Source organism: Euphorbia lathyris, chromosome 3, assembly GCF_963576675.1.
Source record: "Euphorbia lathyris chromosome 3, ddEupLath1.1, whole genome shotgun sequence".
In the NCBI taxonomy this organism is placed as follows: domain Eukaryota; kingdom Viridiplantae; phylum Streptophyta; class Magnoliopsida; order Malpighiales; family Euphorbiaceae; genus Euphorbia; species Euphorbia lathyris.
In genome coordinates this window covers 67,254,899-67,269,609 of record NC_088912.1, presented here as the reverse complement: position 1 = coordinate 67,269,609, position 14,711 = coordinate 67,254,899, and the positions used below count along the sequence as shown (strand labels likewise).

Here is a 14,711-nt window from a genome sequence, read left to right as displayed (position 1 = left end):
CTCTTTTTCTATATATGTGTTGGTGTTTGTTGCTTGTTTTGATACTCGTAATTGACTATTATGTAGGGGAACGCGATTTCCGATGCCATTCGGGCTATCTTTAGGGATTCATATAGGTGTTGCCTTACCGGAAGTGACGCTCCGGAAACCGTAGGAATTGACAAGCCACGGAACTTACGGGCCCTAATTTTTGGTCCCAAGCATTAGACACGCCTTGACTAGGAACCACGTAGTCTAAGTACTTCATGGGTCGGTCGAACTACACGTAGTCGTCTTTGCAAGAGCAAAACATTAACCATATATGTATTAAGAGTCGTTATTTGTCATAGTTATAACTTATCACATTCATATCACTCCATAGAGTTTCGTTATATAAATTCGCCTCACACGTAGTTAGGAGTAGTTTGTAGTTGTGTCTCACACCAACCTCAAAGTATTCACCGCTTAAATAACGTATAAAACCGAGTCGCTTAATACTTGCAGTTATAAATCCCGTGGATTCGATACTCGGTCTTAACCGGATTATTACTTGATACGATGGGGTACACTTGCCCCTAAGTAGTGACGTCTAGTAGATACAAAGCACTTAGAAAGACCACATCCATAGTTATAACGTACTTATCATAATACACATTTCGTCGTTAAAAAGAACACAACTAGACGGATCGCGCTATCAGTAAGCAAGTGGAGAAAGGGAGAAGCTACACTGGACCAAATGGGACATAGCCTATACATGGAGGAAGAACACAAAGTGATGAAGGAAAGGTGAAAGAAGTCATTATACCATTTAGGCATAACAACCTTTATGCAAAGCCAACTTATTTCAAGTGTTTTTGGTGTAGTGAACTCGGTCATCATTTAAACAAATTTCCTAAGAGGAGGGATCCAACTTAGTGGGTAAATATGAGGATGACAAAGAAGAAGATAGGAAATAGTGGGAAACACTTATTAATGATAAGTGTTCATCTAGAGATGGAGAAGATAGGGTAGCGCTAGTCATAAGGTGGACTCTAGTGTCGAGCAATGGGGAGGAGGCATAGATGCACCAAATGTTCCAAACTCGTAGCTTGGTCCATGAGGGAAAATGTGATGTCATCATTAACAATGGAAGCTATGAAAATATCATCATTCAGCCTAACACCCAAAGTACATCTGAATCCCTGCATAATAGGGTGGATTACGAGCATGAGAGGGCTCTGAATCTCATAAAGATGTAAGGTACCCTTCACTATTGGGAAGTATTCAAATGAGGTTTACTATGATGTGTTGGATATGGAAGCATTCGATCTATACATTTGTAATGATAAAGTACCTATAAGTTCATTAAATATGGAGTGAAGTACATCGTTACTCCGGTAAGATGGGATGCGAACAAGAAGACTAAGGTGGCTCTAGTGAAATCTCTCGACCAGAACTCCATCTTAGGAGAGTATTCTATTGATCAACCACCATACTGATGATTAAAGCCAAGACTCAAGAGCTAGGAGTGGTCGGAACCCACTAGGAGGCTGTCGGGGTACTAATAGAGGAATTCAAAGATGTGTTCCAAGAGGAATTGTCACTAGGGCTACCCATCATGCAGGACATCCAATATCACATTGAATTAATCCCTAGTGCCAGTTTACCAAATCTCCCAAACTACCGTATGAGCCCCCGTGAAGCAAAAGCTATAAAGAAATAAGTGGACGAGCTATTACGAAAAGGACAGATTCGGGAGACCATGAGTCATTCTGTGGTACCAACATTGCTAATTGTTGTTGTTTATTTTTATCATCATTTCTATATTAATTGATGATTATTTTTTATTCTTTAGTATAATTTTCATATATAATTTGTTACGGTTTTTTTTTTGTAATTTTAGCGTTTAAATTTGTTTTCTTGTGTTATGATAAAGTTTTCATGGAAAATGGCCAATATCGAAGAAACATATCAAAGATTTAAATGGCAATAAAAAAATTCGGCCTAAAAAATGGAGATCTTACCGAGATGCTTCTCCATCTCATCGAGATCTGTTAGTTTTAGAATCGATCAAATTTTATACATCACTCTCGGTGAGATGGACCTCATTTCGGCGAGATTGATCTAACTATTGGCTGATTCTTTCTCCATTGCATGTGTTTTGAACTACTAATTAGTCAAAGTTCGGTGCAAACCCTCTCTAAATCGCATTTGGACCGATTATGGGTTAGGGAACATCAGTGGACTTGAGTTTTGGTGTCATATGTGACTTTTACCTATAGAATTTTTATGCTTTGAAGACACCTTTTGCAATGTGCACTCTTGCTTCCTCTCTATATTGTTCTTCTTAGTTTGTTATAATTTATGATTCACTTTTTGAGAATCAGAGATTAAGTTTTAGTTGTTTAATCTTAAGTTGTTGTTGTTGTTGTTTTTTTGTTGTTCAAAGACTCCGTTCCAGAGTTAAGTTAATAAAAGTAAGTGTTCATTTAAAGTAAGGAGACTCCGTTCTTTCATCAACATCAGTTCTATTTCTTCTAAAATTTGCTCTTATTTTTGTTATAATGAACTCTATAATCTAACTTTGTAAATCCTGTTTTAGTTTAGAAATGAACTAAACCATCATACCTAGGGCCAAATACGATCTTATATTAATGAATATGAATTTGTAAAATAAGAAACAAACTTCTATCTATTAAAACAGATTTAGTAAAACATGCTTAATGTGTTATTAAGGTGGGTAATCTAATAATTTATTGGGTAAAGTTCAAATAAAACCCCTGTGGTTTCACTAATTTTCAGATAAAGGACTGTGGTTTACTTTTTGTCAAAACGAGTACTGAGGTTTTCAACTTTAGCAAAATAATGACTGTGGTTTACTTTTTTCGATTGATACTATTAAAATCACCCTTAACAACTTCAAAAATAACATATTTTAAGAACTACTAATATTCTAAGCAACTTTAATTCTTCAACTTTTTTATTTCGAGATTATTTAGATGATGTTTGGTAAAGAGAGAGAAAGTTAATGTTTAGAGAGAGAAAGTTCCAAAAAAGATGATTTTCTAAAATCGAAAATGTAGTTCCATAGAAAATATGACATTGAACAACTTTAATTCTTGAAAATTTTCATTTTCAGGTCGTTAAAGATAGTTTTAATAGCATTATTAAAAGTGTGAAACCTCAGTCCTCGTTTTGACAAAAAGTAAACCACAGTCCTTTATCTGAAAATTAGTGAAACCACAGGGGTTTTATTTGAACTTTCCCCTAATTTATTTTAGTTAATTAAGTTACCGAATAGGTGATTAATTAACATAACTTGTTTAACTAACCTAGATCCTATTCGGATTAGTGCAGTTTATTGGGTGTACAATGTTTTTTAAGGAGTGACCAATGTTTTTTTTATAGAGATTAAAAATTACCAATTTATTTAACTTGAGACTGAATGAGTAAAGTTCTTAGTAAGATTAATGATTTCTAGTCAGGTTATTAATTATTTAAGGAAAAATAACCGTCTCTTTATTAATAAATAGAATCAACAGTTATTTTTTTCTTCATACAATCATATGAGTTAACTAAGTGAACCGAATGCCCTAGTTTCCATTCATTATAAGAAAAACCAAACATATGTTTTCTTGATTTTATTTTATGGTTCTTTTTATTTTATTTTCAAAACTAAAAATCTCAATTAATTATTGCTTAAATAATATATGATTTTATTATAACTAGTACTCGTATTATAGTCCTTGTGGGATTGACATTTACTTTCACTTTATTACTTGTTGCGAAAGGACACACTTGTCCTAGATACATTTTACGTGCATCACTAACACCAAAGAAAGATGGAACGTGGAGGATGAGCCATAAACAAGATCAAGATCTGGTATAACTTCCTTATCTCGCATTTGGATGGCATGCTAGATTAGCTGAGAGGACCAAAGATATTTTCAAAAATTGATTTGAGAAGTGGCTATCACTAGATTCAGATCAAGGCTGCAAATGAGTAGAATAAAGCATTTAAGACAAGGGACAAATTGTATGAGTGGCTGGTGATGTTGTTCGATCTGACCAATTCACCGACCACCTTCATGCGTCTAATGAACCCGGTTTTGCGGCATGTTATTGAGAAAATATTGATGGTCTATTTTGATGACATATTGGTGCATAACTAGATTCTAAAGGAGCATCAGGAGAATTTAAGGATAGTGTTCAGTCTTTTGCGAGAAAACTAACTTTTCACCAATACTAAGAAGTGCCAATTCATGGAAGATTCTTTTAACTGAAATTCAACAACATAAATTCGGAGATAAAATCTTCCTTGATAGAAATTGAATTTTATTTGGAGCAATCAGGGAATATTTGATCTTTTAAAAAAAAGGAAGATTTGACCAATCAAGAAGATACTTTTACGGAATAGTGCAACTCGACATGTTGGTCTTGTAACATGGCAAGTTGGACCAGTTAAAATGCAAGGATTTCACGAGCTTCGGTGTAACTCGGCATGTTAGTCATGTAACACGTCGAGTTAAAGTCTAGATTGTCCAAGGCTCTACTTCCCATTGATCAACTTGCCGAGTTTAGCTTGTAACACGTCGAGTTGAAGATCAGAAGCTCCAAGATTTCATGAACCAATCTTCAACTTGTCGAGTTGGTCCTGTAACTCAGTGAGTTGACCTATTTTTCAGCAGATTTTCATTAAGTCTTTGTAATTATAACTTTACCATATATGTTTAGCTTTTCTAAACTCACTTAGAATTCATTTCTAGATACTCAGACTTTAGTATTTAGTTGTCACAACCTAGCGTTATTATGTCCTAATAGACCCTAGCATCAACTTTTTCTAGGATTATAAATGAGTCGAGCCACTCACGAGCGATTTAGTGTTCCGTTCGATTTATAAATGAGCCTAGCTTGACCATAATTTTGAGGCTCTATTCATAAATGAACCGACCTTGAGCATGTCGAAACTCAAATTCGCGAGCAAACTCGATCATAGGTTTTTAAATAAACTCACGAATAAGCTCGATTATAGTTTTTATGAACAAATTCGTGAGCAAGCTCAGTTCGATTATTTTTTAATAATAATATTTCTATAAATGGAGAAATGCAAACTAATTAGATTTGTGCGAAATTTTAGTTTTACAAGTTTCAAAAGTATGCCACTTATGGCCATAATTAAAAGGTGTTCGCTAAAAAAGTTCATGAACATAATTAACGAGTTGCTTGTAACCAAAACTTGTGAACAAATAAATGAAGTGCTCATTAATACCTCACAATCAGATAGTTTTCCTAAAAATCAAGCTCGAATAGGATGTAAAGTTCCAATGAAACTCGAGGTCATCCATTTTTTTTACTGAACTGAATTGAACATGATTATGATTATTTCAAAACTCGGCTCGATTATAAATCTATCATTCTTTCCATATATTTTTAAGGAGGACCGTATCCACAAGTATAGTAAATTTCTAGAAACGACACTTGATAGATGTGGGGTATAATGGAATATATTGTTTTATGTTTTTTAATAACGCTTAATACATCATTTGCTCTTTGAACTTATCCAAAAAGGTTGATTGGCCCCCTGAACTTTCAAAGTGTTCCGATAGCCCCATGAACTTGTATAAAATGTTTAGTTAGCCCACTGAACTTACGTAAAATGTAATCAATTGATCACTCGGTCGTAAAAACGTAACTTAAATGCGGTAGATGTATTCCATGAGTCTTAAAAGAAAGTAAAACGACCAAAATCGAAGTATACGATTCTAATATTAGAAAAGACAAGTTGTATAGTTGAGCAAACAATAACTTTCTTTTTAATCTATTTTTTAATTATGTAATAACATTCTAAGATGCGTGGAATACATCTTCCGCATTTAAGTTACTTTTTTACGACCGAGTGATCAATTGATTACATTTTACGTAAGTTTATGTGGCTAACTGAACATTTTATGCTTTAGGGGTCAATCAAGCTTTTTGGACAAGTTGAGGGGCAAATGATGTATTAAGCCTTTTAATAATTAGAAAAAGGAATGGAATATTAAAAGTAAAAAGAAAGACTTTGGGTCTAATTTAGATCCATTAGTAAACACACATCACCTGCTCTGCTTTTCTTGAGTCTTCTCTCTTTTAAATTAGTCTGTCTATGCAAACAACATAAACATAGATTCATTTACCAGCAAGATTCCAACATCCCATTAATAAATACACTTGTCCTCTCTCTGCAACTCAAATTAAACAAACCATGAGGTTAGCCATTTATTTCCCTTTTGTCCCTTCTGCTCTTTCTTCGCTATTACTGCTAAAGCTTTCTTCTTCCTCTTCATAGTTATCTTTATAACTCGTAATTCCTTTTATTATCCTTTCCCTTCACATTTTACTTTCCTAATTTTTGCAACTTCAATTGGAGTTCGAAGATCAAATTAACTACAGCTTATACTCTTTTACAAATTGTAAGTTTTTCCATTCAAATTTCGATTGTGTGAGTCAATCTTTTACTTTTTAGACATTTCCTTTTTAGTGCAGCAATAGAGAGTTATGGGTCTGTTCCGATTTAAAAATTTGTTCTTGTGTTTGTGTCTGGTTTTTATGTTCAAAAGTAGTAGGAGTAGTACTCAGTATAAAGGTGAGATATCTCCTGGTTTCCAAGCATCTCATATGGATTGGATAGACAAAAAGGGGATTTTTTTGGTATCCAAAAACTCAACTTTTGGTTTTGGCTTCTTCACGGCCCTTGATCCTCAATATTTCTTATTGGTTGTCGTACACATAAAAAGTGCTAAAGCTGTTTGGACTGCTAATAGAGGTTTATTGATCAGTGATTCTGATCAATTTGTGTTTGAGAAAACTGGAAATGTTTATTTGCAACGTGGAGATAGTGTAGCTTGGTCCACAAATACAGGAGGCCAAGCAGTTGATTCAATGGAGCTGATGGAATCAGGCAACTTAATGTTGCGTGGGGCTAATTCGAGTATTCTGTGGCAGAGTTTTAGCCATCCTACTGATACATTGTTACCCGGACAGGAGTTTGTAGACGGAATGAGACTTAAAAGTTTCCCAAATAAGAACAATCTCAATAATTATCTTCAAATTAAGTCTGCTGATTTGGTCTTGTATGCAGGATACACCACTCCACAAATATACTGGTCTTTGGCCAACGACACCCGAAAAACCAATAGCAGTGTTCATGCCAAGGTTCATTCCTTGGTTCTTGTTTCCAATTCATGGAATGTTTATGATCAAAACCGACTCTTGCTTTGGCAGTTCATATTCTCGGAAAATTCAGATCCTAATGCCACATGGGCTGTCATATTAGGCTCTGATGGGGCAATTGGATTCTACAATCTTGATAGAGGAACTTCAGTTGTCCCTGAGGTAAATAAGATACCAGACAATCCCTGCAGTGTTCCTGAGCCGTGCGACAGATACTATGCGTGCTATTTTGACAATTGGTGCCAATGCCCAAATCAACAACTAATGTCTAGATATGATTGTAAACCTCCAGTGGCCTCAACCTGCAATAGCTCCAAGACTTCAGTTGAGCTTTTACTTGTCGGTGAGAAGCTAAATTATTTTGCACTTGGGTTTGTTACACCTTCTTTGAGATCTAATTTAAGTGCTTGCAAAGATGCCTGCCGTGGGAACTGTTCTTGCATTGTGCTCTTCTTTGAAGAAAGTAGTGGAAGGTGCTTTCTGTTTGATCAGATGGGGAGCTTCACACGGAGTCAAGATGGTTCTTCTGGTTATGTTTCGTATATGAAGGTGTCAACAGTTGAACAAAGTTCAGGTAAAGGCATGAATGGAGCAAAGGAGGCACTGATGATTGCAATCATTGTCATAGCAACAATAGTAGCTATTGCTGGTTTTCTTTGTATGGGAAAGTGGTATTACCGCAGAGGCAAGGAATTCTTCGAATTCCCTGAACAGAATTTGGAAGATGATGATATTTTAGATAGTATTTCTGGGATGCCAACCCGCTACACCTTTAGTGATCTTTGTAAAGCAACTAAAAATTTCTCTATGAAGGTTGGCCATGGAGGCTTCGGCTCAGTCTACCAAGGTGTGCTACAAGATGGTACACGTTTGGCTGTCAAAAAATTGGAAGGCGTCGGACAGGGAAAGAAAGAGTTTAGAGCTGAAGTGAGTATCATTGGTAGTATCCATCATGTCCATCTAGTAAAGCTTAAAGGTTTCTGTGCTGAAGGGTCACACCGGCTTCTTGTTTACGAGTTCATGGGAAAAGGGTCGCTAGAAAAATGGATATTCAAGAATAATGAAGAAAGTTTACTGTTAGATTGGAATACAAGATATAATATTGCAATTGGTATGGCGAAGGGTTTGGCTTACCTCCATGAGGAGTGTGAGGTGAAGATTGTCCATTGTGATATAAAGCCTGAAAATGTTCTTCTTGATGATAATTTCACTGCCAAAGTTTCAGATTTTGGTTTGGCGAAGCTAATGAGTCGGGATGACAGCCTTGTTTATACGACGGTGAGGGGCACAAGGGGTTACCTTGCACCGGAATGGATCACCCACAATCCTATTTCAGAGAAGAGTGATGTGTATAGCTATGGCATAGTGTTGCTGGAGATCATTGGAGGCAGGAAAAACTATGATTCGTCGGAAAGTTCAGAGAAATCCCATTTTCCTTCATATTCTTTCAAGATGCTAGAAGAAGGGAGGCTGAGAGAAATTGTTGATCCAAAGCTAGAGATGAATGAAAATGATGAGGGTTTTGAGAGGTTTGTGATTGCAGTAAAAGTTGCATTGTGGTGTATACAAGAAGAGATGCAACTTAGACCACCAATGTCTAGAGTGGTACAAATGCTTGAAGGTCATTGTGATGTGCCTGACCCTCCCATTTCTTCTCAATCAGCTTCACGATCCATATCTAGTTACGTTAAATGGAAAAGTTGTGAGACTTCTTCTTCAGGCATAATTGATGACACCAGTGATGCATTTCTGTCAGATATTCGACTCTCTGGTCCTAGATGATACTGGTTCGCAACTGCTAAATTCAATTCAGATTTGAAGGCTTCAACAATGACCATTTTTGTATCTCTTCTCTTTATCATTGTAAGTCATTCTATTCCATGTTTTCTTGTGCATCAATTAATATATATACTTTGTTACTCCATAGTCCATAGTGCTTAAATTATGAAGGTTCACCATAGTTTCCTTGAAAATTCATTGTACCGTGAAGCTTTCATATTGAAAATTTAGTTACTTCATATTGAAAATGAAGGATGAAAACTTTGGTGATCATATGAGATTAAAATGTGTGCATCTATGAATTTCAGCAGTTACATGGAAAGTTGAAGGGAAATGTAGATTACATATTCATCTGCTAAACAGTTCCTGTTCAATGCTGGTTGCATAGCAGAAGTTGTGACACTAGTGTTCTTGACGACTCCGTTGTTTCTTACATCATCTCTGCCATGCTCGGCCTCATCGATTACCAAGCTGCAATTCATGGCTGCGGTGGTGTGTAATCTGTTCTATTAGAGGATCATTCATTATAACTGGGCGAAAGTGAATATAGTTATACAATGTAAGAAATTTCATAAAAGGTTATTCAAGTATATCCTTTAGAATATATTTCAGTTTTGTTTTCTAGTGTTTGTGTTTTTTAAAAGGAGTTGCATTGTGTTTACTTTATTTCCAGTCTAATCATTTCATGGTGTGTAATCTCTTCCATTAAGATTTGTAATGTTAATAAAAAAAATATATTTTAAAAAAATTTACCTGAAATACTTGGTTTTCTGTTTCCTAGGCTTTTGGCCTCCTTAACATTGATTTCTGGTCTTAATTATTGTATGATAGGCTAAAGAGAGAGCTGTCTTATTCAGTTTTAGTCAATAATATGATAGGCTGATCAGAAAGTCATAAACCATGAACAATGATTGAACTTTTAATTTCTCAATATATAAGTGTTATTGGCTAACTTGAATTGTTTAATGCTGATGTGGGTAGGGGAGGTGAGTTTGTGATACTGATAAAAAACACATGATTAATTGAATATGCATAAGGAAAATGGCACACACGTTTTGAGAGGGTTATTCATTAATTGGCTACACCAATAAATAATGTGTTAGGAATTTATAAAAAGAGATCACAATACCAAATTCCTTTTCCAGAACACAACAACAAAAATGCGGAAATAAATACGGAATATAGGAAATAAACAAACAAGAAAGAACACAATAATTTTTACAAAGTTCACCACCAAATCAGTGGCTAATCCTTGGATCTACTGCAAGAAGCCCTTTGCACTATAGGAGAAAGGAGTACAAGTATTATAACACTCAATTACTCGCTCACAATCCAAACTCAAGTACACCCTACTTAGTTTTGATCACACACAATTTACACAGGTGTGAAGAGTGAGAATTCCTGCAATACTTCTAAGCAAACACCCACAGCCTTTTCGCAACTCTTCTCTCTTAAATCTCCAGAAATATGGAGCCTCTATTTATAGGAAACAAGAACCTTAAAAATAGAATGTGATGCTTCGTAATTTCCATCTTCAATTAATGTGTTGTAGAGATAAAGATAACCTTTTAACTTCTTAACTAGGTTCAAAGCATAATCCTCCATCTTCTGGATAATAAATGCTTCATTTATTATGCACATAAAAACATACATGCACCTATTTCCAACAATCTCCCACTTGAAGACTTATTTCAAGTAGTCTCCACATCAACTTCAGTGCAAAGTCAACGAATCAAAGCAGTAGCTCAAACAACCTCTTCATGCATTGAGGCTAACCGAAGCTGCGCACAACTTCAACTTCTCAACAGTCACAGTCTTTGTTAACATATCAGCAGGATTCTTACTTCCAAGAATCTTATCAAGCATCAAAGCTCCATCTTCTAATACTGATCTAATAAAATGGTATCGCACCTGAATGTGCTTTGTTCTTCCATGAAAAGTTGGATTCTTTGCTAAATGAATAGCACTTTGACTGTCGCAACGTAAAATATTTGTCTCATGTTTTTGTCCCAACTCTTCAAGAAATGTTTGTAACCAGATCATCTCTTTGCTATCTAGATCACCAGCCATATCTGCATCCGTGTAACCTTGCAGACCTATATCTGATTTCTTGAAACATAGACAATAATCAAAAGTACCTTTCAAGTACCTCAAAATCCATTTCACTGCTTCCCAATGTTGTTTCCCTGGATTACTCATGTACCTGCTCACAACTCCCACTGCATGGGCTAAATCTGGCCTTGTGCCTACCACAGCATACATGAGACTTCCAATAGCGGAGGCATAGGGAACCTTTGCCATATAGGCTCTCTCTTCTTCAGTTGAGGGTGATTGATCTTTGCATAATTTGAAGTGACAAGCTGATGGAATTTAAGGCTAACGTATGGCAGCGGAAATATAAATTTTTTAACCTTTTCCATTAACCTAAGATCCGTTAATCGTTATTTCATATAAAGAGAGATAGAAGGAAATACCTTAATGAAGATCTATCTACCATTGCAATCGAAGTGCCCACAACTCTTACTCCGAGTTCCCAAGCACAAGACAAAACACAACCTAAATCAAGTTAGATATCAATCGTATAAAAGCAATCAAGAATAGATTGCCTCTAATAAATCAACACAAGATCAAGGATAAAGAGAAAGAGATGAAATCAATTGAATCGGTAGGAAGCGATGAATATTTCATCCTCGGCTAGGGGGGTTCGAAATTCTCTCTCCTGGGATTGCTTGTGTGTTTCGAAAATCACAATAGAGATCATGTACTTAAAAATGAGATCAAGCTGACCTACGTTCCAACAAATGAACAGCTTGCAGATATCTTCACGAAGCCACTAGCTCGTGAGCAGTTCAACATATTAAGGGAAGCCATCGGTATGTCAAATCCTCTAAATTAAAATCCTATGCTTAAATGAATGCTGAGTGATTAACATGCTGAGTGAGTTGTGCTAACTTAGTAACCATTGCATGCTGAGTAGAAATCACCCCAAGCTGAGTAGACACATGCTGAGTGATTATCTAACACTGAGTTACTAAGCATAATAAACAAACTCATCTACATCAAACTGACTACTCAGAATTCCAAACGTTTGAAATTCTAAATACTGAGTAAAGATCCGTGGTGTAATTAATGCTAAAGCACGCGTATTAATGACTACCTAGGATGACGTAAGCGTAATCATTGAGAATCACATGCGCCGAATGTGTTATAAATGTCAGAATAATTGGACTTAATAATGATATTTTAAGTAAGTTTAGGGGGTTAATAGAATACTATATAAATTTAGGGACGCAATTGAGCTTTTTGGATAAGTTCAGGATAAAACTGATATATTAATCCTTTAAAAAACTAGGTATAAGTTGCAAAAATACCCCTAAAGTTTACAGGTAGGAGCAATTTTACCTTTAACGCCTAAAATGGTGCAATTTTACCTCTAATATTGTCCGCCAATAACAATTTTAACCCTAACATTGGCAAATTGAATCAATTTCAGACAATATTATTCATCAAATTGTTTTCTCAGTTATGAATATTGTCATCTGTACTTTATATGTGCGTCATTTTATTAAGTGACATATCACAAACATATTATTAAACGTGAACAATTTTAAAAATTCACGTTTAATAATATGTTTATGATATGTTACTTAATAAAATGACGCACATATAAAGTACAGATGACAATATTCATAACTGAGAAAATAATTTGATGAATAATTTATCTAATTCACCAAACTTGTCAATGTTATGGATAAAATTGCTCTTAGCTGCCAACATTAAAAATAAAATTGTTCCATTTTAAACATTAAGAATAAAATTACTCCTACCTACCTATAAACGTTAAGTGTATTTTTTTTACGTCTAACCCCAAAAAAAACTAAAAGTATGTAATTGAAAAAGAAGAAAAAAAATGGGTTAAATGCACCATTGGTCACTGAACTTACATGATTATCTTAAAATGGTCACTCAACTTCAATTTGTCTCAATAAAATCACTCAACTTTGAGTTTTGTCTCAATTAAGTCACTATAACGATTTTAATGATTAAAAATCATCGGAATGATGACATAAGTCATACGTCAATATGAGACAACTCATATTTCCAACCGAAATGACATATGACATCCATATATGCGCCACATGGCTATCACGTGTTGATTATTTTTATGGAAAAAAAAACTCAAATTTACTTTTTTTCATAAAATACCTGACATGCAGCTGTCACATTTCATTTTGGTCAGGGATTTGAGTTAACTCATGTTGACGTGTCATCCATGTCATTATTTCGATGCGTTTTAACCACTAAAATCGACAGAGTGGCCTAATTGAGACAAAACTCAAAGTTGAGTGATTTTATTGAGACAATTTAAAATTGAGTGACCATTTTGATACAACCATGTAAGTTCAGTGACCAATGGTGCATTTAACCAAAAAAAAAAGTGTAACCATAGTTATTTTATGGGATGAGGTACCAAAATAGGCCTAAGGTTTTTGGAGAAGCACCAATTTAGGCTCAACGTTCAAAATAGCATCAATATAGGCTTAACGTTTACAACATAATATCAATTTAGGCTTAACGTTTATAATATAGCATCAATTTAAGCCCCGCGTACAAAATAGCACCAATATAGGCTTAACATTTATAAAATAATACGAATTTAAGCTTAACGTTTATAAAATATATCTAATTTAAGCTAAACGTCACAATTAAATTAACCATATTATATTCTTTTCCTATTAACTTTATATGTTATCTTTTTATTTAGTTCTATTTTTTATTTATTATAATACAATTAATTAGTATTCTTACCTACGAAAATCTCGGTTTTTTTTGTCTCTCCTAATGGAGTGTGTTTAGTCTTCTCGTATGAGAAGGAGTCTTACTAAGGTTCTTTTGCTGATACAACGTCGACGGTGGCCGCTGTTCACTCGATTCTGACTCAAGCGCAACAATCTGAAGAATTAATCACGATACAATGGAGAAAAACAAAAACATCTTGGAAGCCTACGCAAAACTACGATTAGAAGATGAAGGCGAGGAAGGCATAGTCATACCAAGTGAGGAAATTCCGATTAACGAATCGCAGCCTTCCCTGTATATCATCGGTCAGTTCCTAACATCTAAAACTATTCACTTCGAAAGCATGAAGTGCACGTTAGCTGCCATATGGAAACTAGTCAAGGGTGTAACAGTTACGGAAACAGACCGTGAAGGAAGATATTTGTTTCAGTTTTACCATAAACTGGATGTGCTCCGGGTTCTGAACGACGGTCCATGGACATTCAATCATAATGTATTAATTATCAAAAGACTGGAGGTGATGGAACAATCGGTACAAGTTGAATTAAGCAACCTGATAATATGGGTGCAGATTGCAGATTTACCGGTAGGCTTCCAAACCGAAGGTATTTGCAGGATACTGGGCAAATACCTGGGAGAATTCATCGAAACAGACGAGAGGAACTTCACAGGACTCAGGCGCAGCTACTTGTAGCAGTGGATGTTCGGAAACAGTTAAAACTAGGGCAGAAGATGAAACGAAGTGGGGGAGAATGGTTTTGGGTAAACTTCTGGTACGAAAGGCTTCCTAGCTTCTGCTTCTACTGCGGGATAATAGGTCACTCAGACAAGTTCTGCGCCAAACTCTTCGATAATCCGTTAGCTCCAATAGAACGACAATATGGGGTTTTTCTGCGTGCAGTTCCGCGTCGAAACGGTAACCTAGCAGGAAGATAATGGCTCCGCGAGACGGGGGAGGAAGGAAG

General features: G+C 35.5%; 1 protein-coding gene across 3 annotated transcripts; it reads left to right on the top strand.

Moving 5' to 3' along the window:
* The first annotated feature begins 6,050 nt into the window (after positions 1 to 6,050).
* LOC136223302 (G-type lectin S-receptor-like serine/threonine-protein kinase SD2-5) lies at positions 6,051 to 9,694 on the top strand. 3 transcript variants are annotated; one of them, XM_066011236.1, is made up of 3 exons: positions 6,051 to 6,407; positions 6,555 to 9,030; positions 9,255 to 9,694. In XM_066011236.1, the coding sequence occupies exon 2, from the start codon at positions 6,613 to 6,615 to the stop codon at positions 8,947 to 8,949; it is 2,337 nt and encodes a 778-aa protein (XP_065867308.1). In that variant the 5' UTR covers positions 6,051 to 6,407; positions 6,555 to 6,612; the 3' UTR covers positions 8,950 to 9,030; positions 9,255 to 9,694. The 3 variants fall into 3 exon arrangements, with proteins under 3 accessions (XP_065867308.1, XP_065867306.1, XP_065867305.1); XM_066011234.1 differs by having other exon boundaries at positions 6,051 to 9,030; positions 9,258 to 9,694; XM_066011233.1 differs by having other exon boundaries at positions 6,051 to 9,030.
* Positions 9,695 to 14,711: the final 5,017 nt, after the last annotated feature.

What these genes read in the sequence shown, in the direction of transcription:
- LOC136223302 (XM_066011234.1), top strand. Translation starts at nt 6,493, where the DNA reads ATGGGTCTGTTCCGATTTAAAAATTTGTTCTTGTGTTTGTGTCTGGTT.